The sequence below is a fragment of the Pempheris klunzingeri genome, chromosome 3, assembly GCF_042242105.1.
Source record: "Pempheris klunzingeri isolate RE-2024b chromosome 3, fPemKlu1.hap1, whole genome shotgun sequence".
In the NCBI taxonomy this organism is placed as follows: domain Eukaryota; kingdom Metazoa; phylum Chordata; class Actinopteri; order Acropomatiformes; family Pempheridae; genus Pempheris; species Pempheris klunzingeri.
Window position 1 is genome coordinate 6399993 of NC_092014.1, and position 19698 is coordinate 6419690.

A 19698-nucleotide genomic window follows, 5' to 3' on the forward strand; every position below is an offset into this window, starting at 1 on the left:
GGCACCCTGACCCACCCTCTTAGCCTCTGGTCAACTTATAAGATGAGTTTTGCTTTATGAATTGTGCCTTCTTAAAATAAACGTAACATCTCAAGTATTTCAGGTGGGAGATGCACAAAGATTCGGCCTTGAGTGACACACTTGGGTGTGTCTACAAGCAGGTGTGTGCACATTTTATGAAGTGAGTCACATTCCTGAATGATAATTTCATAACAGGCTTTCATTTTGACACCAAACATACGTATGTTACAGGAAATTACACACCTCTCTATATTGCTGCTTAATCTGCCTCCTCCACTTACTTAAGCATTACCAAACAAGTGATGAGAGATAAGAGATTTACAGCCTCCTAGGCATGTGCTGTAAACATATCTCAGCTTGACCACGTCTCACAGTTGCTCTACCATGTGTGTGTGAGTGTGTGTGTGTGTGTTTGCTATGCCAGGGCAGACTTGTCAGTCAGGGTGTTAACAGTACTGTCAGTGACCCTGAGAGTGCAACCACCTCATGTCCTGGCACTGCTCACCACCAGTATCTGCCATGAGTGAGGGAAGTCTGCTTAGCAAGTGCATTTGCACAATCCTCAGTTCTGTTGCATTCCTGCATGTCCTTCACTTAAATATGATGAATCATGTGTGTGTGTGTGTGTGTGTGTGTGTGTGTGTTCTGCAATTTGGATCTTCTTCCACTGCACGAAGAGAGAACAGGAGGCTAATAGCATGGGTGTTATTAATCAAATGCGGCTAAAGATTTGCGCAGCCAGGATATGGAGGCCCATTACCAGTGTCAAAGTCTGCTCAAGGTCCCAATATAAAACACATAAAATCACACATTTCAACATGTGTCACACTCAAGGACTGTGCTGTGTGCTCAGTAGTTACAGTTAAGTGAATTGTTGTCAAGCTTGTCTGCAATCACACGCGTGTCTCCCCACCCCCGCTGGAATCATAAAAGTGACACACACAGATATAAAAATGTGTTTTATTGATCACCGTCCGACTTGATAATATTGATAGTATATGGGTTAGTTTTGGTGCCGCACGTCCCCTCTGTCCTGTCAGAGCGCAGAGCTGCTATCTGCATGCGCCACACCCAGTGGACGCGGCAGGACCAATGAGAGCGCGCCGTGCGGAAAGTTCTCCTTTTATGGAGAGGGGCTGCAGCGCCAGCTCCGATATAACCCTGCAATTTATTGGCCTCCATTGCAGTCAAGTGCAGACACTAAATCCTACCGGAGTGTAGCGCTCAGTCACAGTCCTCCTCAGCCGAAAACCCTCCCTCACACAGGTAAGCCCTGCTGGATGAAGACAGAAGTTTTTCAGCCATGCTTTATATGTTTTATGTGTGAATTTTATATTTTAAGCTGAAAGTTGAATGTAGTTCGCCGGTTAAGTTCTGACCAGTTCAAGCGACCGTTGGAACTTGCATTCGCTCGGTCACGTACCATTAGTCATTCATTTTTTGCTCACTTTTTACTAATTGGTTTTCTAATTACAGTTTGAATGGCAGCTGAAGTGTTAACACTGGATAAAGCTATGTGTCTGCTTGCTGTCGTTTTACATTTAAACACGCATACCGTGATGTGACCCGTGCTGTCATCACTTCATCAGTCTGACAAATCAGACTGCGTTTAACAGCTTGACCTTCTCGTTTACATGTAAGCATCTGCTCTGGCACGGTTTGGCACGGTTTGGCGTCTCCGATTTCACACACACAGACTGACACATGATGGCTGATTAGCCGGATTAAACTTAAAGACCTCATTAAAATTGCAGGTAGGCGTTTGGAAATGCCAGAAACATTAGATGTATTTAGTTATTGGAGGATGAAGTTGATGTTGCATACAGCGGATATCTGTCAGAAGTTGGCTTTTTTTTATTTTATTTATTTTTTATTTCCTCTCCCAACACAACCTTGTAAGTATGATGGTCACGACCTGAGGCTAATGATGCACCTGATGGCTGACATGACAGGAAATAGAAGTTGATTCACCTCCAGAGGTTTAAGAGCTGCTGATTTTTAAAGCCTAAGTCAGGGATGTGGTGCTGGTTAATTCCCTTATGATGATCCCGGTGGAGGGAGTGGCCGCTTGTCTGTGTCATTTGAGGTTTAACGACACACGGGGCGGCTTCACGGGCCGGGCTGCCGCCGCCTCTAAGCTGCTCTCACTTTTGCCTTATATGGCCATGGCTAGGCCGAGGGAGACACTGCCTTTGTTCCTCAGCTCTGGATTTGGACTGGGACCTGCGCCAGTGCGACATCCAGCGTCCAGTCTGCATAACGACAAGGCTCTAACCCAGTTGATGTTTGCCAGATGTAACCCTTAACTGCCTCTCGGCATCAGTCTTAAACTCTCTGCTCCCTCCTCTTCTCCTCCTCTGTCCAGAAAATGGAAGACGAAATCGCCGCCCTCGTTGTTGACAACGGATCCGGTATGTGCAAAGCTGGCTTTGCAGGAGATGATGCGCCACGTGCTGTGTTCCCCTCCATTGTTGGACGTCCCAGACATCAGGTACAGCTTCCCCTATAATAACCATGAACTAAACACTTCTACACTCAAGTTGGTGTCTATGTGTTTAACTTTTTTTTCCTGTCTGCTTCCTAGGGTGTGATGGTTGGCATGGGCCAGAAAGACAGCTATGTTGGTGATGAGGCACAGAGCAAAAGGGGAATCCTGACCCTGAAGTACCCTATTGAGCACGGTATTGTCACCAACTGGGATGACATGGAGAAGATCTGGCATCACACCTTCTACAACGAGCTGAGAGTTGCACCAGAGGAGCACCCAGTCCTGCTCACTGAGGCCCCCCTGAACCCCAAGGCCAACAGGGAAAAGATGACCCAGGTAACGAGGGGTGACACGCTGACATTTCTTCTCAGTCTGCAGCCCTTAACTGCTCACCTGCAGCACCCTGCAACGGGAGAATATGTTGCAGCTCGGGCATTTCTTCTCCTGCTCAATCTGTCCATTTCCTCCTGCTCCTTCAATTTCCAGGTTTCCTCTGTCCTGGTCTGATCTTTTCATCTCTGCGGATGCTTCAGGTTTCTATATCTGCACTGTGATGCATCAGGAATGACTTGTTGCAGCATGATCACTGCTGTTTTCAACTCAGGCTTTTTTGACTTTCTAAAGTAAATGGGAAGCTTTTAACCACCCTGAACTGCATGATGCAACAGATGACAGTTGAGCAGGTTGCCCCACTCTTGTACAGTCATGCCCAAACTCAAGTACAGGTTTATACTCAAAACAAAACAGGCCAGTGTGCTGTGCTTTTCTTGCTCTGACTGTACTAACCCATACTAGCTTACTTCTGGTTCCTTTGACTCATTGCTCTGGTGACTCATCTCTCGTTTCCTCTCTCCTCCAGATCATGTTTGAGACCTTCAACACCCCTGCCATGTATGTAGCCATCCAGGCTGTGCTGTCCCTGTATGCCTCCGGTCGTACCACTGGTATTGTCATGGACTCTGGTGATGGTGTGACCCACACCGTGCCCATCTACGAAGGCTACGCCCTGCCCCACGCCATCCTCAGGTTGGACCTGGCTGGCAGGGACCTCACAGACTACCTCATGAAGATCCTGACTGAGAGGGGTTACAGCTTCACCACCACAGGTTAGCACACAAACCCTGACTTCAAAATGAGCTCCTACTTGAAGCTAGGGGACTAAGAAATGGTGTAACAGTCAAAATGACTCTAGAAAATGTCTTTTCTTACAGCTGAGCGTGAGATCGTGCGTGACATTAAGGAGAAGCTGTGTTACGTTGCACTGGACTTCGAGCAGGAAATGGGAACTGCTGCTTCCTCTTCATCCCTGGAGAAAAGCTACGAGCTGCCTGACGGACAGGTCATCACCATCGGAAATGAGAGGTTCCGTTGCCCTGAGGCCCTCTTCCAGCCCTCTTTCCTTGGTAGGTTAAATCGGAAACAGTCACTTAATGCAGAAATCTCTCAAATGCACGCATGGATTGAGTCTAACCATGCATAGAGGGAGATAAATTGTAGCAGGAAAGATGAGTTCTGAGATTTTATCAAAGCAAATGGACACATGACTGACTTTATATTCACTCTACAGGTATGGAGTCTTGCGGTATCCATGAAACTACCTTCAACAGCATCATGAAGTGTGATGTGGACATCCGTAAGGACCTGTATGCCAACACTGTGCTGTCTGGTGGTACCACCATGTACCCTGGCATCGCTGACCGTATGCAGAAGGAAATCACTGCCCTGGCACCCACCACCATGAAGATCAAGGTAAAACTCATCCCCATCACCCAGATTTACCAGATGCTTCCTCTGACAATGATGCAAAATGTTCTAGAAAGCTCTTTGCCTCTACTGCCACCCAGTGTGCAAACCTGGTTAATGCAGTATTCAGTCTCTTAGGTCATCGTTTGGCTTCTACTGCATTAACTGTAGACTTGAAATACTTGTAGTATCTAAGTGCCAATAGATGGTGGGTATACTTCAGTATTAACACTTATCCTTCTACCTTCAGATCATCGCTCCCCCTGAGAGGAAGTACTCTGTATGGATCGGCGGCTCCATCCTGGCCTCCCTGTCCACCTTCCAGCAGATGTGGATCAGCAAGCAGGAGTACGACGAGTCCGGCCCCAGCATTGTCCACAGGAAGTGCTTCTAAACAGACTGTCAGTCCCCTCCCTGAAACACACACTGCTACAAACCCAAACGACTGGCTCTGCATACATGTCTACACCAACACACTGGTGTATGCTGAGACCACAACACCTCTTCCCATTTCCCTCATCACTATGGCTATGGCACCATGCCCCCTGATGGGGAGAAACTCTGCAGGAAGTACAGAGCTTCCCAGGCGGTGTGAATGTGTGAGGAACATGATGTCCATTGTCGTGTTTGTGTAGGTCATTCCAGATGTCTTTGTTCACCACCTTATTTGCCTCTATGAAGGTTTATTCTCTGGTGGGCCCACTGCCCAACAGACCTGTAGTATTGCTTAATATGTAAATTATGTAATCTGAAACTTGTTTTGTTTTTGTACTTTCAGCCTTAAACGATACTTGGTCCAGTTTGTTTTTGTCATTATGCAAAAGACAAAGCTTCTACCTTGTATGGGGGGTGTATGAAGGTTTGTGCTGGGGGTTCTAAGCCTCTGATGTTCACAACAACCCAATAAAGCGCACATGTCTGAGACTCTGGTCTGTCTACTTGGCCTTTTATTCATCTTGGCTCACAAATATGAAGGGAAGTGTTCATCCCAAAGATTAAGAATATTTTGAATACTTTCATCCATCTTAAAAACCATAAAGTGACCAAATCTAACCTGACTGTTCTAAAAGCAGCAAAACCAAACTTTTTACAGCTGTGTTTCAAGCCTACAGGCCACGGTGAGTTCTGCACTATGAAGAGGTTTTGGTGGGGGAATCACATTTAATAACACTACCATCTAGTAGTGGGCAACTAAATTATTGGATTAATTTTATATGAAGGAATAAAATTAAAGTGTTTCTGTTCTATGCTCTTTTTTTGCACTTGCAATATTTTGAATGCATTTTTTCATTATAGTATAATTCTGAGGTAGGCTAATGCTAATTTTACAGTGGCAAAAGTACTTAAATCTTATACTGACGTAAAATTATCTAACAGTGTAGAAAACAAAGGTACAAACAGATTAGCATCCAAATATACTTGAAGTACAGAAAGTAGGTAAGAACTCTACATGGGATGTCCCATTTCTGAAAAATGTATTACTGAATTATACTTATGATTTACAGTGTAAACATTACTTTAATGTTGCAGCTGGTAAAGGTGGCATTAATATATTACATATACTGTCAGGTTGCTTGCCAATTTCAGTGGGACCAGTAAAGTCTTATCTTCACCTATTATACATTTTTTTTGGTGATTATATTTTGTATTAATACTGAATCTGTAAAAAAAAAACTAGGGACTAATTTTAGCAAATAAATGTGGTGTAAAAAGTGTATTTTTCTCTGAAATGTGACAGGAGTAGTATAATGAGGCAAAAATATATACTAAAAAATAAGTAAAACCGTGAAGTTGCACTTGAGTAAATGCAAAGCTTCTTTTTTTCTTTTATCATAAGTCTTACAAAAAAACTTTTGCACAGCAATTTGACCGATTCTTTACTATTATTCAATTTAAATATTATCGTCTTCAAAAAAATATTTTCTAATTAAATTGTTTTGAGTACTAGTTTACTGGATACTACTTTTTAAATTCTGTCTTTATTTCCTTTCGCAGTTTTACTTAATGTTATAAGAAATGTAAATTCTATCCAACAAAAAGAGAAAAACATGGATCGGACGGGGACAGGAAGTGTGTCCGTCACTGACAGCCTTCCGTCACTGTGCAGCAGCAAATGTAGTCCGGCCTGTCAACGGTTGGACGTTTAGCCGCCTGTGGCTCGGTGTGAGGCAGCCTCATCGGAACATGAATCTCTGGCTGTCTGGGTGAACATCTGAAGTCCTGCCGATCATGAGTTGGACCGTGACAAGGATGTTCGAGGACACGCATCCACAAATTGAACCGGTGCGTTAATAATAAACCGACGAACCGGCGAACACTTCAGTGGTTGTTAACGGTAACGCGGAGGTGCAGCAAGTGAAGTAAGATTAGCTTAGTTAGCTAACGTTAACGCTAAGTTGTGGTAGTTTGATCAGACTAGGCTTCAGCCAAACTTCAATTTAGTTTTTCAAACAAGTATGGGCAGGACGTATAGACATTGTGGCTGGATGGCGTGTGTTTTGGTGTCTCTTTTCAAAATGTTATGCCCAAATTAACCTGTTAATGAACAAGAATAATACTCGGTGTAAATGAGTGGACAGACAGACAGACAAGCGGGCATTAGGCTGGTGGTAATGCTGATATTAATATATTCATACGCTTTTGAACCTTGCTTCAAAGTGTTCTGTATCAGGAGAAAAATATACTAACACTATAACCTAAAGCTAAAAAGTCTATATCATCGTCAAATGTTAGCCTACATTTTTGAAAAATCAATTGAGAAAAGGTTTGTGGATAAAATAGCCAGTAAGGAATGTCTGTTTTTGACAAATCCAGCAAAGTAAGTACTTGACAAATACCTGACATAGATGCAGAAATCATTTTTAAAAATCCAATATTGTCAGAAAATAGTCCTGCACATTGATTTGCAGCATTTCCACACACTGAGAAATTCAGTGGAGACCTAGCACAGTAAAAGTGACACTGCAGAGGCTCTGATGGTATAAATCACCATATCACCCAGCCGTAATCTGGTGTCTTAATATCAACTTCTCTACTCTTTGTTGGACCTCAGTTACAAAATATCAAAAGTAAGTAAGTAACAGCAACCAGACATTAAAGGAATAGTGCGGATTATTTGAAGTAGGGTTGTATGAGGTACTTATCTATAGTTAGTTTGTTCCTTACAGTAGATTGCGGCTGGTACACTCCCAGTTTGAAGAAGCAGTCCGGAGTCCTGGCACAGACGCCAAGCAATGTACTGCTGTGGATGTGGTCAGCAGAGAAAATGTCCTACAGCCACCTAAAAAAAACCCACCTAAAAAAGTAAATATCAACTTAAGTGTATGCTATATTTTGAATATTTTGACAGCTTTACTTTGCCGTCAGATGACCCTTTCCATCGAAACTAAGGCTTTTCTCTCTTTCTCTTTAAAGCCAGCAGACTCCATTCACAAAACTAGTAATTTTACCTTGCAGAAAATGTGAGTTGCTAGTGTGCCGCTTTTAGGTGGGATTTTATTTAAGGTGGCTAAAAAAAGTTTGTATGCTGACCTCATCCACAGCAGCGCATTGCTTAGCATCTGTGCCGAGACTCCTGCCTGTTCCTCCAAACTGAGGCCATGCTGACCACACTGTGAGTTATATACGACTATGGTTAAGTACCTGATACAGCCCCACAACAAATAACCATCCCTTTGAGGAAAGATTTGTAGCATCTTGTTAATTCTTCCCAAAGGTTGACTGACACCCGTGACACTGTTTGATGTCTCTCTCAGGCTGTGTGTGATGAGGACACAATGTCTTCCACCTCGGTGGGAATGTCAGACTTGTCAGATGAGATCCTGCTGTGCATCCTCCGCCATGTTCCAGTGTGCGACCTGTTAAGGAATGTGGCAAACGTCTGCCAAAAGTTATACATACTGTGCCACGATAAGACCCTGCTCACAAGCGTCAGCCTATCTGAGGAGTATGAGGTAAAGCTGCTAAGTTTAAACTGCTAAGCCATGTTTGAACATTGTTGTAATGAATAATTTTCTAGTAATCTTGAAGTTCAAGTATGTATGTGAAACCTCTTTGTTTGTTTTTTTCTCTCCAGGCAGAGGATCTATTGGTCCGGTACATATTGAAGGAGTTGGCCATTTCCAATCATGTGCAGTCTCTCAGCCTGAATGGTTGCTACTGGCTGGCTGGCTCTACAGTGGAGCTTAGCGCTCGCTGCAGAGGAGTGACACACCTCGATGTCACCGGCTGCCGCATCTCCTCCCTTCGTCTCTCCCGCCTCCTCTCCTCCCTCTCTCTACTCAGATCATTTGCTTTTGACGTGAGGCCAGGTTTCAACTCTGCTATGCTCAGTTCAGAGGCAGTGGGATCACTGAGCCGCCTGTCGGAGCTCAGACAGACGCTGTTGACTCCGAGTTATGGTGTGGTGCCATGCTGCGCACAACTCCGCAAGTAAGAATCTGTCGGATTTCACAGATTTCACATTTGACCTGTGTCTAGTCACCTCCTATTTTTAGAGATAAGAGACTTTATTTATCAAATTTAGCAATTCACTTGTTACAGCAACAGAGGAGACAGAAAAGGTGCAGAAACAAAGTGTCAGTAACAGAAGTAGTGCAAAAACAAGGGATATAACAAATATAAACATAAATCTAATTAAAAAAATATGAGAAAAATGTGTATTGCACAGGATATTTTCTACCCAGTGTATAAGTACTGGACAAAATAAGATTTGACATTATGTTGGCGCGAGATGAAGGATTAAGGACTCACCAAAGTGATTACAGTTCTTCCAGAGGGGGGCAACCTCATGGTGGCACTAGATGAAAAGTCAGAACCATGAATGTCTGCATAAAATTCATCTTGCAGATGTTGTGATATTTCACAGGATAAATGAAACATTTGACATGTTAGAGTCACCACAGGAAAAAGTCAGGGATAGAGTCAAGTAGGATTCATCCTCTGAGAACCATGATTGTCTGTACAAAATTGAATTCCAGTGCATCCAATTGTTGTTGAGATATTTTAGTCTAGACCAAAGCAAAGTGGTGGACTGACCGACATGCAGTCAGTGCTTCACCTGTTTGTGTAGTGTGTCGCAATCAAATCTGGCTCTATCCTGTAATTGAATTAAAATTCACAATGTGTCTGAGATGCTGAACTGTTAAAGATGCCAAATACTAATTCAGACATGTCAACCTTCAATTCACACATAGGAACACATCACTGTGTATAGAAAAATGGACAAGAAGAATTTTTGGACAGATTTTGACACACTGCAAAATCATTGTGACAGAAAACCACCATCTTAATGCATTTGGTCAGTTGGTAGAGTGTTGCTTCACTGCACTGATGGCAACTCCCATCCTAGATGTGTGAATTCACGCTGAAGAACAGAGTATGTTACAATTTTACTGCTACAGTGTTGAATGTGTGTCTGTGATTGTGTCTCTGCAGGCTGATGCTGCAGTTTGACATCCCTGATGTGACGAGAGAGGGTGTCGGTGTTTGCTGTCAGTTAATGGTGGGTCAGAGCAGCGTGCCACATTACCAACAGCTGGAGGAGTTCACCGCCAGGCTGGCTCCAGGAGAGGTGAGTTTGCTTGTGCATGTATACATATATGTTCCCATATATCTGCAGTATTCCCTGTAGTACTGTGCTGTTTGTAATGAGTGTATCTGTTTGTTGATGTCTTCAGGTAAACCAGACCTTGCTCCTGCTCTACCTGGCGGTGTTCAGTGTTCATGTTCCGAAGCGTCTGAAAGTTTTCCTCGTGTCGATTCCTGGTCCAAACCCTGCTCACTGGCCTGCTGCTCCTTCATTGGCCAAGAGCTTGGGTCAACGGGGTGACCTGGAGGCGCTGCAGCTCCCTCGGTCCTGGCTAGATTCCCTGTCCCTAAAGCGAGCCCTGGAGGGAAACAGTCCGAAGCACCTGAGCTTCAGCCGCTGCCCAGCACTGTGGCCGCAGGTGTTTGAGTCGTTGCTGGAGGGAGGAGTCAAAGATGTCATGCAGCTGATCAGCCTGAACCTCAGTGGCATCAACCAGGTCCTTTACTCAGAGTGCAGGAGCGCTGACGATCAGCTGGTTCCTGGGACAATGAGCCGGTTGGCAGCTGGCTGTTCCAGGATTAAACACCTGAACCTGATGCACACACACTATCATCATGAAAACTCACCTGGGCTGGGTGGAGAAACACACCTGTGTGCCAGCCTGGCCAAATTCAGACACCTGCGGTCTCTCACTCTGCCTGCCTGTGCACTGTCGGATGGCTTAAACACACATCAGATCTCTACAAACAACAAGTCTCACTCTCCGTTGTTCCTGGGGCTGAGGAAGCCTCCACGTATGGGGCTCCAGAATTACAAGCCTGATTTAGCGTCGTCTCTGTCAGGGGACAGCACCTCAGGGCTCACTCAGCTCCTAGCTGGCTGCCCTGCTTTAGAGACCTTAGAGGTCATCGGTCCGGGTTTTGTCTCTGCACTGCCTCGGCTTGAGCCTTGCACTCGTGCCAGTGTGGAGCCTCGTGGTATGTGTGCGTGGGCACGAGGAGTTGGAGATGCACACTTGGCGGCACTTGAGGCCTTGCCTCGATTACGCCGACTGACTCTGGCTGGACTTCCTGGGGTCCTTAGGGGGACGGGGCTGGTACAGCTAACCAGGCAGTGCAGTGACCTACAGGTATTATCCCTTGCCAACATGGGATCACTAAAAACCATGAACTACACCCCTGCCTTGCTGGAGACACTCAAACAATGCACACAGCTACAGGAGCTCAGGTTAGAGGATCCCTTTGTGAACCCTTCATTTACTGTAATACTAAACACTAACCACCAGACAGACAGTACAGCCGTTAATTATCATTATATACCCCTTGTAGAGCATTTAAAAGCATTTAGTATTAATTACGTCTAATGTTTACTTTAGTATTTGAACTAATAATTGAATCCTAATGTTGTTTTTTTTCCTCAGTGGGGTGTTCAGTATATTCAGAACCATTAAATGTTTGGCTGACTTTACTAAAACATGAAGAATCCAACCAGCATTTCATTTTTTTCTTTTTATTTAATAGATTTCTTTGACTTTTAATTTGTAATATGGACGCGTTTTCTTATTTTATATATTTATTATAATTATAAAACCTGTAATTCACCTTTTAGGATTAGCAGAGTGTACTATTTCTGATAATTATGGGAATCCCCAAAAGTGACCTGGTAGATTTGATTTTTGTTGTTTTTAATCAAAGTGAATGCCGTTATATCCACCATGAAAAGAAAGGCAGTACTCCAGTTAGTCTGATTAAATTTCATGGACCAAGTTGACATCTTGGCTCAGCTTGTTGTTTTTCTTTACTGAACACTGTTTGTTTGTGTGTGTATGTGTGTGTGTGTGTGTGTGTGTGTGTAGGTTAGAGCAGCCCTATCTGAATGCCAACGCGTCATTCTTTGAGGCTCTGTCCTGCTGCTCTCGTCTGCAGCGTCTCTGCCTAATATCACGCAGTGGTACCTTTGACCCATCGGCCATAGAAACCTTCATGGAGCGATGCTGCTATGTCATCATGTGCCACATATTCATGGGCGGCACCTTAGTGGCTTGTCGCACGCTGCAGAAAACTCTGCTGGACAGGTTAGTATTTGTGTGTGTGATGACGTGCCGCACATCAAACGTTAAATGTCAGGAGAAATCTGAAATTCATAATTTCTTGTTTTCTCTCCGTTAGATTTAAACATGACCGCTCTGCCCTGAGCGTGGTCATCTATCCATTACAGCATGAAGACCTGCCTACAGTCATCAGAGACATCCCACTGACACTGCTGGACCGGATAACTTTGTTCCAGAGCCATGTGGCCCAGCCACCGCATTTATCTCAACTGTAACATCACCAGAGAGCTGCAGTGTGATTGGTGCTCAACAGCTGAGGTGCTCAGACCACAAATAGGAAATAAAATTGTCAAGTGAAACACTGATTGTCAGTTGCACAGTGATTTCTGATTGTTTTTTTTGTTACACCAACACCCATTTTAGGCTGCTCTACAACTACACGTCAACCATGACAGTTTACATGTACATGACAGAGGAATGACAGTCTTCAAAGGGAAACTCTGAGGTTACTTTTTTTTTTCCAGGACATTTCACATTTTGTCCCATTGGGGCTTTGATTGTGGCTGCTACATCAAAAATAATTTCTTTTACTTCATCACTCTGCTACTGTAGAAAATAAGTGCCAAAATATAAATGTAGGGGTGCATTTGTTCAGAAATATTGTACAGATGGCCTGGATCAAATGATGTTGGAATAAACTCCATCTAAATTATTTGTAATTTGTGTCTTTGTGACGTTTCTCTGTTTGTCATGTTGTTGTTTTTGAAATAACAGTTTCACCAGTAGAAAAACAGGTAGGAATCGCATTAGGAACAGTGAATAAACTGTAGTGTGTGGGGAAAAATACATTTCATTTATATTTCAAAAAATAACTCCCACATGTTTTCACTCAGTCACTGGTAAGAGAACAAGAAGGTGCTGTGTCACTGAAAGTGCCAGTGAGTGTGCATACAGGGAGAGGTACAGAGGTGGAAGGCATATCCAGTTCCTGTACTTAAGTAAAAGTACTAATACAGCAGTATGAAAACCCCCTGCTGAGAGAAGCAGTTATATTGGTTTACCTGCGTGGTGATGATGTTCACTCAAGTTTACTTTCAAGATATTCTCCCAATATAACACTTATTAAAACTTATTCAGGAGGCCTGTGTCGCTTTTAAATTAATAAAAACCAAAATTTAAAATGTCTAATAATAGTCTGGCCCATGTGTCTTCACATCATTTCAACCCAGGCAGAGAATCAGGGATCACAACTATGACCAACTGAGGGCGACGCCTTCAGGAACCGTACAGGAAAACTAATCTATCACCGATACAGTCGATCGGATTGGAGCATCCTATCCAGCATGGATGAAGCCTTTTCAACAATATGTACAACCCAGTGATAAACTCTAATATGTTTAAACTCAACTGAAGTCCTTGTTGACTCCTTTTCATGGACTGAAGCGCCACACAAGCTGCTTTAAAATCGTTGTTCTGTATCAATTAATCAGGTCTTGTGTAGTTGGTGTCATTGAAACATCGTGGTGTACCAGCAGCTACAGAGCTGCGGTCTGATTAGCACTGTCAGTCTGATAAAAACCGTCTGGTTTGTTGTCAAGCGGAGGAAAAAAGTAACGTAATTAGCTTGAGGATAACTAGACAACATCGTTAAATATGTTTACGTCCGTCGCCTGTTCGTGCCTGCGAAACGGGAGGAAAGTCTCGGCCCCTGTAGCAAAGTTTTCTCTCTTTTCAGCGGTCAACATCTCACCCGGCGCCCTGAATCTGACCGGGGGACAACATTTGTCACCACACCGCCTGTCCGTGCTCCTCACACCGGCTCCCCGGCAGCTACCTAGCGGGCTAACAGCCAGATCCGTGTCCCTGTCAGCCGCTTCCCACAGGGGGAAGGACCCTCCGAGCTCCCCTTCAGCCCGGGCCGAGAGCGACCCACCAGACCGGGACAGCTTCGGCCGACTTTCCGCCGACATGTCCTCCAGGAGGTCGTTCAGGAAGTCCAGCCCGTACATCCAGGACCTGCGGTACCGGGAGGGGGAGGAAGAACCGGAGAGACCGCGCAGGAGGCCCGGGAGGAGAAACACACCGTACTGGTACTTTTTACAGTGCAAGAAGCTGATCAAACAGAACAAGGTCGGTCCACTTGAGCTGGTTTATCTGTCTGTCCGTCGCCTCCTTCTGTGGATGAACCTCATTTGTCCCCCTCACAGCTGCAGGAGGCTTTGGATGTGTTCAGCAGAGACATGCTGCAGGGGGAGAGGCTGCAGCCCGAGGAGAGCAACTACTCCGTCCTGATAGGAGGCTGTGGCCGAGCTGGACAACTCAAAAAGGCCTTCAGGCTCTACAATGATGTGAGAATATTTTATTCATCATGTCATCTGTGCCTTTAGCATCTTCATTCACTACCCAAATGTTGTAGTGATATGAGATATAAGCATGAAATCATAGACTCTTTGATGTATTTTATTATTTTATGCTCTATCCTTAATAATAATAATGATAATAATACAATACAATGATTGTCTTCATATTTCATGTACACCTTTTTCTCAGATGTAAATGTCTTGACACAAACATAGACGTCTCAAATTAAGTAATAATGTGTGTGTGTGTGTCTGTGTCTCTTCCAGATGAAGAAGCGAGGTCTAGATGCTACAGACGCTACCTACACCGCACTGTTCAACGCCTGCGCCGAGTCCCCATCCAAACAAGCCGGTCTCAAACAAGCACTGAAGTTGGAGCAAGAACTCCGTCGCAAGAACTACCCTCTGAACACCATCACGTACCACGCGCTTCTTAAAGCACACGCCATCACCAACCACCTTCAAGCCTGTATTCACACACTCAGGGTACGACATGGGCCAACATTTGTGGGAAGGTTTGTCAGCTGAACTGTGTTTGCTTTGTGTTTCTACATGAGTTTGTGTGTGTTTGCAGGAGATGCTGCAGAACGGCCATGCTGTAACTCAGGAGACGTTTCACTACCTGCTGATGGGCTGTTTGAAGGAGAAACGCACAGGATTCAGACTGGCTTTACAGGTAGATGCATGATTTAGAGGCAATTAAAGGGGGACTTTAACGATTTCCACCTGGTGTTGTATCATTAGAGCGTGGGCATTATAAGCAAATAAATGATGTGTAACTTTCCTCCATGTTGCCTGCACCCAGAGCTCTTTGCTCTTATGTCACCCAGCAGACTTTTGGCTTCTTCAAACTATAGATTTTACTTCTGCGCTTTTTGTGTGCCTGTATGCCTAAGAAAATTATTTTAATAATTCATTTATATCCACCTTTCTAATGCATAGTCGGCTGAGTTTTATGATGAGGATTATACCTGAGAGGAAAGGCCCCTTTTATTCTGAGTTTAGGCTGTCCTAGATCAAAGTTGGCACTCAAGAGAGAAACTTACTGAAGTCTTTGGTCATCAATATAGCTCAGCTTTTCTGTAATAGTGACCAAGATACACACTAAATAGGACTTTTTACTGTGTAAAAATACTTGGCCCATTTATAGGTCTAGCCCTAGTCCTCAATCAAAAACATTGATCTTAGATCGTACTGCAAGACTGGTCCTCTAACTGTCCCAAGAGGCTGCCTCAGGACTCTGACAGTGTCAAAAGCGTAGGACCAAAACCTCACAATGTGACGTGTTGCTCTGATCATAGACTATAAATGGAGGTAGAGCCACATAGATTGCTGTTGTGAAGCCTTGAGTTTGGCATTTTGGCCCTTGACATCTTGCATGTTTAGTTTGCAAAGGTGTTGGTATGACCTGCCTCTGATTGGTTAGTCACAAAGTAGCCCTCCTTCAATCATACCCTGCTTTATCATCTATTTTACTCCAAATGGGACCATAATTTACAAAATGAACATCATGGGGTACATCAGACTTTTAAATAGCCCACTGAGACCATAAACTCATTAGGAAAATTTTTACTGAGGCAATAAATCAAGTGAGAAATGGGCTCATTTTCTCATAGACTTTCTTACAATCAGACTTATTTTTGGAGACGTGACATCGCCCTCTGCTGGCCATTTGAAATAATGCAGGTTTAATGCACCTCTGCAATAACTTAACTTTTCAGACCTAGAAGATTCAGATTCAGAATCTTTATCGTCATTATACTGCTGCAAAAAACAATACAACGAAATTGAGAGGGCAAAATAATGCATACACTGCCGTGCTAGCATAATGCTACTGCTATAAACATATTCTCAAAAACATACCTCAAACTCACTTTGCAGAATTGTTACACTGTGTGAATCTTTTGCTCTGGCTGCAGCCGTATTCACATTCTCCTCCTGCTCCTGTTTTGGTTCAGTGCTGTGGACAAAGTTTGTTTATATTTTTGGTGCATTTTCTAAACTTCGGCTCAGATGGATGATGTAAGTTGATGACATCTTTTTCTTTTTTTTTTCATTTTTTACAAAGCAGAAAAAACGATTTGAAAATTGATGCTGCTCACTGTTGTTGACACAGACTGCAACCAAGACTTGATAAGACTGAACTCGCACAATGAAACATACCATGAACTTGTAATGTTGTTGTTATTGTTGTTATTGTTGTCAATAGGTGCCTCATCTTTTTTGTTTTTTTGTTTCAGGTTTGGCGACAGATGCTGAGCTCAGGGATTGTTCCAGACTTAAAAAACTATAACCTACTCTTGCGAACTGCAAGGGATTGTGGGATTGGCGATACTGCTCTGGCCTCTCACCTGCTGCTGAGGCCTGATGGGAAGTACGAGAGGGAGCATAAGTCACATGTTGACTCGGAGTCTGGACTCAAGGATGTGATAGACATTGATCTCCTGGAGAGGCAGTTGTTTATCCAACCGGATCCACTCAGTGTCCCTGAGGAGGAATCCTACGGCAGACAGGACTGTACCCAGCTGATACCTGTCAGACAAACTGTGTTGCTGCCCGCTGACTTAGCAGGCGATTCTACAGCCCCTAACCTGCTGGACGTATTTGAGGGTGAAAGGGGCGGCGTGGTTTCCCTGGGCACCGTGGATGGATCGTCCGATAGGCTCGCACTGATCGGAGGAGCTGAAGGTTTCCTGGAGAAGATGGAGGCCCAGAGACTCAGTCCGGACCTCAGAACTGTGACCCTGCTGGCCAACACGATGGAGCCGGGTCACCAGTCTCTGCAGACGCTGCTGACGGTCACCAAGAAGCACAAAGTGAAGCTCGACGTCACATTCTTTAACTCTGTGATTCACAGAGCAGCCAGAGCTGGTGACCTGGAGGGGGCAATGGTACACACACTCACACACACTCACACTCATTTACGCATACACACACACACACACACACACAATTCTATAGTTGTGAGGACATTCATTGACATATTGCATGTCGAGCCCCACAACCTAATTCTAACCTAACAGCCTTTTGAAGTTGTTAATAGGGATGGGTTGTATGACTTTTATACCTCATAAAAGTAGTTCACAGTGACTGTCAAATAGTGCTTTTGCTTGGAATGCACATCCCTGGCAAATTGTCCTCATTATACAGAAATGTCCTCACAATGATGGTTTAAAACCAAAATTTGTTCTTGTAACTATACAAAGACACACACTGAACACATTACATTACATACGTTACATTCTTGCACAGTTTTTTGGCATTAAAGGGTCCGTTTACTCAAATCAGAAAAATAATAAAATAATATTTACCCACTTACCTTCATTAATCATTCAGATTGTTTTGGTTGTTTGTGACCATCTTCTAGCCTCCACCCTAATACACATATCAGTGTCCCTGGTACTCTTGCTAATCTGCAGACCTTGCTGTGAACAGTTTCCATTAGAACTACTTTGTATTGAAGAAATGGTCTGTATTTTATCTTTCAATGCCGTTGGCACTAGAGACCAAATTGAAAACTGGGGCAAATTAAACCAAACCCATCTGCAGCACTGTAACAGCTCTGGATGTAAGTGTGTAACTTGGGTGACTCAATCCTTTTATGTGGGTGCTCATTTTCTCGTTATCCTTTCTCCCTCCAGGCTGTGCTGAGCGTGATGCACCAGCACAACGTGAACGTGGATGTGCAGACATTTGGATGCCTCGCGTTGGGCTGTGAGCGACAGAAGGACGGCCTGCAGCTGCTGAAAGACATGGAGGTGATGAAACACACATCCTGAATGTCAGAATGGATGTCGAATTTGGAAGTCATGTAATGTTTGTATTATTGAAACAGGAATTCCTTTTAGATGCTTCCACAGCTGCTTTTTATTTTTTCAATTTTCCATTTGATTTCTGTTGATGTAAACACAGAGAACATGGAAAGTTTAACAAAATAAAAGAGATGAACAGTAAGATTGGACAGCTATAGAAAACACTACTCTAATCTCAGCAGGAGCATGTTAGGAGTAGTAGTAGAAGTACAGTAGAAGACCAATATTGTGAGTTTTTTCATCCTAACGTGTTTTTTTATTTTTCAGGAGGCGGGACTTAAGCCCAACGTCCAGGTGTTCTCTGCTCTCATTGGCCAAGCAGCTCGAAGACTGGATTACGTCTACCTTAAAACAATCCTCAAAACCATGACAAGCATGGCGGTGTGGCCTAATGAGGTCATCATCAAACAGCTGGAGTTTGCCTCACAGTATCCCCCCAACTATGACCAGGTAAGCTTTCATATTGAGACCGAACTCTCGTCCATTTTTCTCATTTCCAAAACTGTCATTGCTTAATGTAGATGATGTCTTTGTTTTTTTAATCACATGGCTTCACAGTTCCCTTCAGCTCTACAGACAGTTTTGGCATCTTTCAGCTCATTGTTTTGGTTTTCATGTCCTCAAACTCCACTCTCATCAGCCTTGTTTTTAGCAGGCAGTTGTTTTCCGAGTAAAATCTCTCTCATCATCAGGCAAACACAGTCAGTGACCAGCTGGTGAATATAATGGAGCAGATATTTATGTATTTATAAAGGAGACCAAGAAAGAACTAAAAGAAGACTATATATAAGACGTGCCAGGGGGCCAGAGACATGACTCTAAATGAATCTTACTGGATGTGTGAATGGAAAATAATACGTTAGACGTGATTATTTTATAAGGTGATGGTATGTTAATGTTGGATTTTTCATGTGTCTTACTGAAGACATGAGACCATTTGCTGAGTTAAACAGAGCTCATGCTAAATTTGCAGATAAATGACTGATTCATGTTTTTGTTGCCCCTCTCCTCCTGCCCCAGTTCAAGTCCAGAAACAACTACCTGGTCCAAATTGATGGTTTCCGTGGTTACTACCAGCAGTGGTTGAGAGCCATGCCCGCTCAGAGTGCTGAGGACGAGCGGCAGGCAGAGCTGCAGCCTGAGACGGACGCTGCAGTGCTGAAGACAGAAGCTGCAGATGGACTGAAAGAGACCCAAAGGAACCAGAGAGCAGCAGCAGGGAGACATAATTCTCATAACAAGAACAAGAAGAGCAGCACTGCTCTGCAACATCACTGAAAATATATCATTTCTCTACTTGGATCCTCTGCCGGTCTGTTTGGATTCAGCTGTTGCTAAAGTTACTGCAGATGCATTTGTCTTAAAAGATCAATGTTCTTGTAATTTATTTTGCAATAAAAGTAAAATTTAAGTTCTACTTCATATTTAATTTTGTAACCACCATTTTAGGCTAGACTTTAGACTTCTTAAAGCATCCCTTCAGAGAGACATTATTAACTATCTTTTTAAAATAAGTCAAGTCTATAATAAATCTATTTTTAAATAATAATTTTACTCATTTATTTATACCACACTCCACTGTAGCAGTAGGAAACATCCACTGAATTAACTACTGAAAGAAACAGGTTTGACAGAGAATATTTATTTTTCATTCATTGTATTTATCTACTGCTCCACTACTGGCGGTAATGCTC

At 43.6% G+C, this 19698-nt stretch overlaps 3 protein-coding genes across 3 annotated transcripts; all 3 read left to right on the top strand.

Annotated features, from left to right (window-relative positions):
- The first annotated feature begins 1211 nt into the window (after positions 1 to 1211).
- On the top strand, positions 1212 to 5181 carry LOC139224148 (actin, cytoplasmic 2). The gene is made up of 7 exons (XM_070855977.1): positions 1212 to 1287; positions 2387 to 2512; positions 2606 to 2845; positions 3369 to 3615; positions 3721 to 3912; positions 4077 to 4258; positions 4503 to 5181. Exons 2-7 carry the CDS (start codon positions 2390 to 2392, stop codon positions 4644 to 4646), a joined length of 1128 nt encoding a protein of 375 aa, XP_070712078.1. The 5' UTR covers positions 1212 to 1287; positions 2387 to 2389; the 3' UTR covers positions 4647 to 5181.
- A 1219-nt stretch (positions 5182 to 6400) lies between these two features.
- On the top strand, positions 6401 to 12499 carry fbxl18 (F-box and leucine-rich repeat protein 18). The gene is made up of 7 exons (XM_070827696.1): positions 6401 to 6535; positions 8008 to 8205; positions 8328 to 8683; positions 9689 to 9824; positions 9931 to 11009; positions 11638 to 11856; positions 11951 to 12499. Exons 1-7 carry the CDS (start codon positions 6482 to 6484, stop codon positions 12105 to 12107), a joined length of 2199 nt encoding a protein of 732 aa, XP_070683797.1. The 5' UTR covers positions 6401 to 6481; the 3' UTR covers positions 12108 to 12499.
- Positions 12500 to 13485: 986 nt separating this feature from the next.
- ptcd1 (pentatricopeptide repeat domain 1) lies at positions 13486 to 19372 on the top strand. The gene is made up of 8 exons (XM_070827810.1): positions 13486 to 13962; positions 14040 to 14180; positions 14460 to 14678; positions 14767 to 14868; positions 16433 to 17083; positions 17834 to 17950; positions 18272 to 18454; positions 19025 to 19372. Exons 1-8 carry the CDS (start codon positions 13486 to 13488, stop codon positions 19280 to 19282), a joined length of 2148 nt encoding a protein of 715 aa, XP_070683911.1. The 3' UTR covers positions 19283 to 19372.
- The last annotated feature ends 326 nt before the right edge of the window (positions 19373 to 19698 follow it).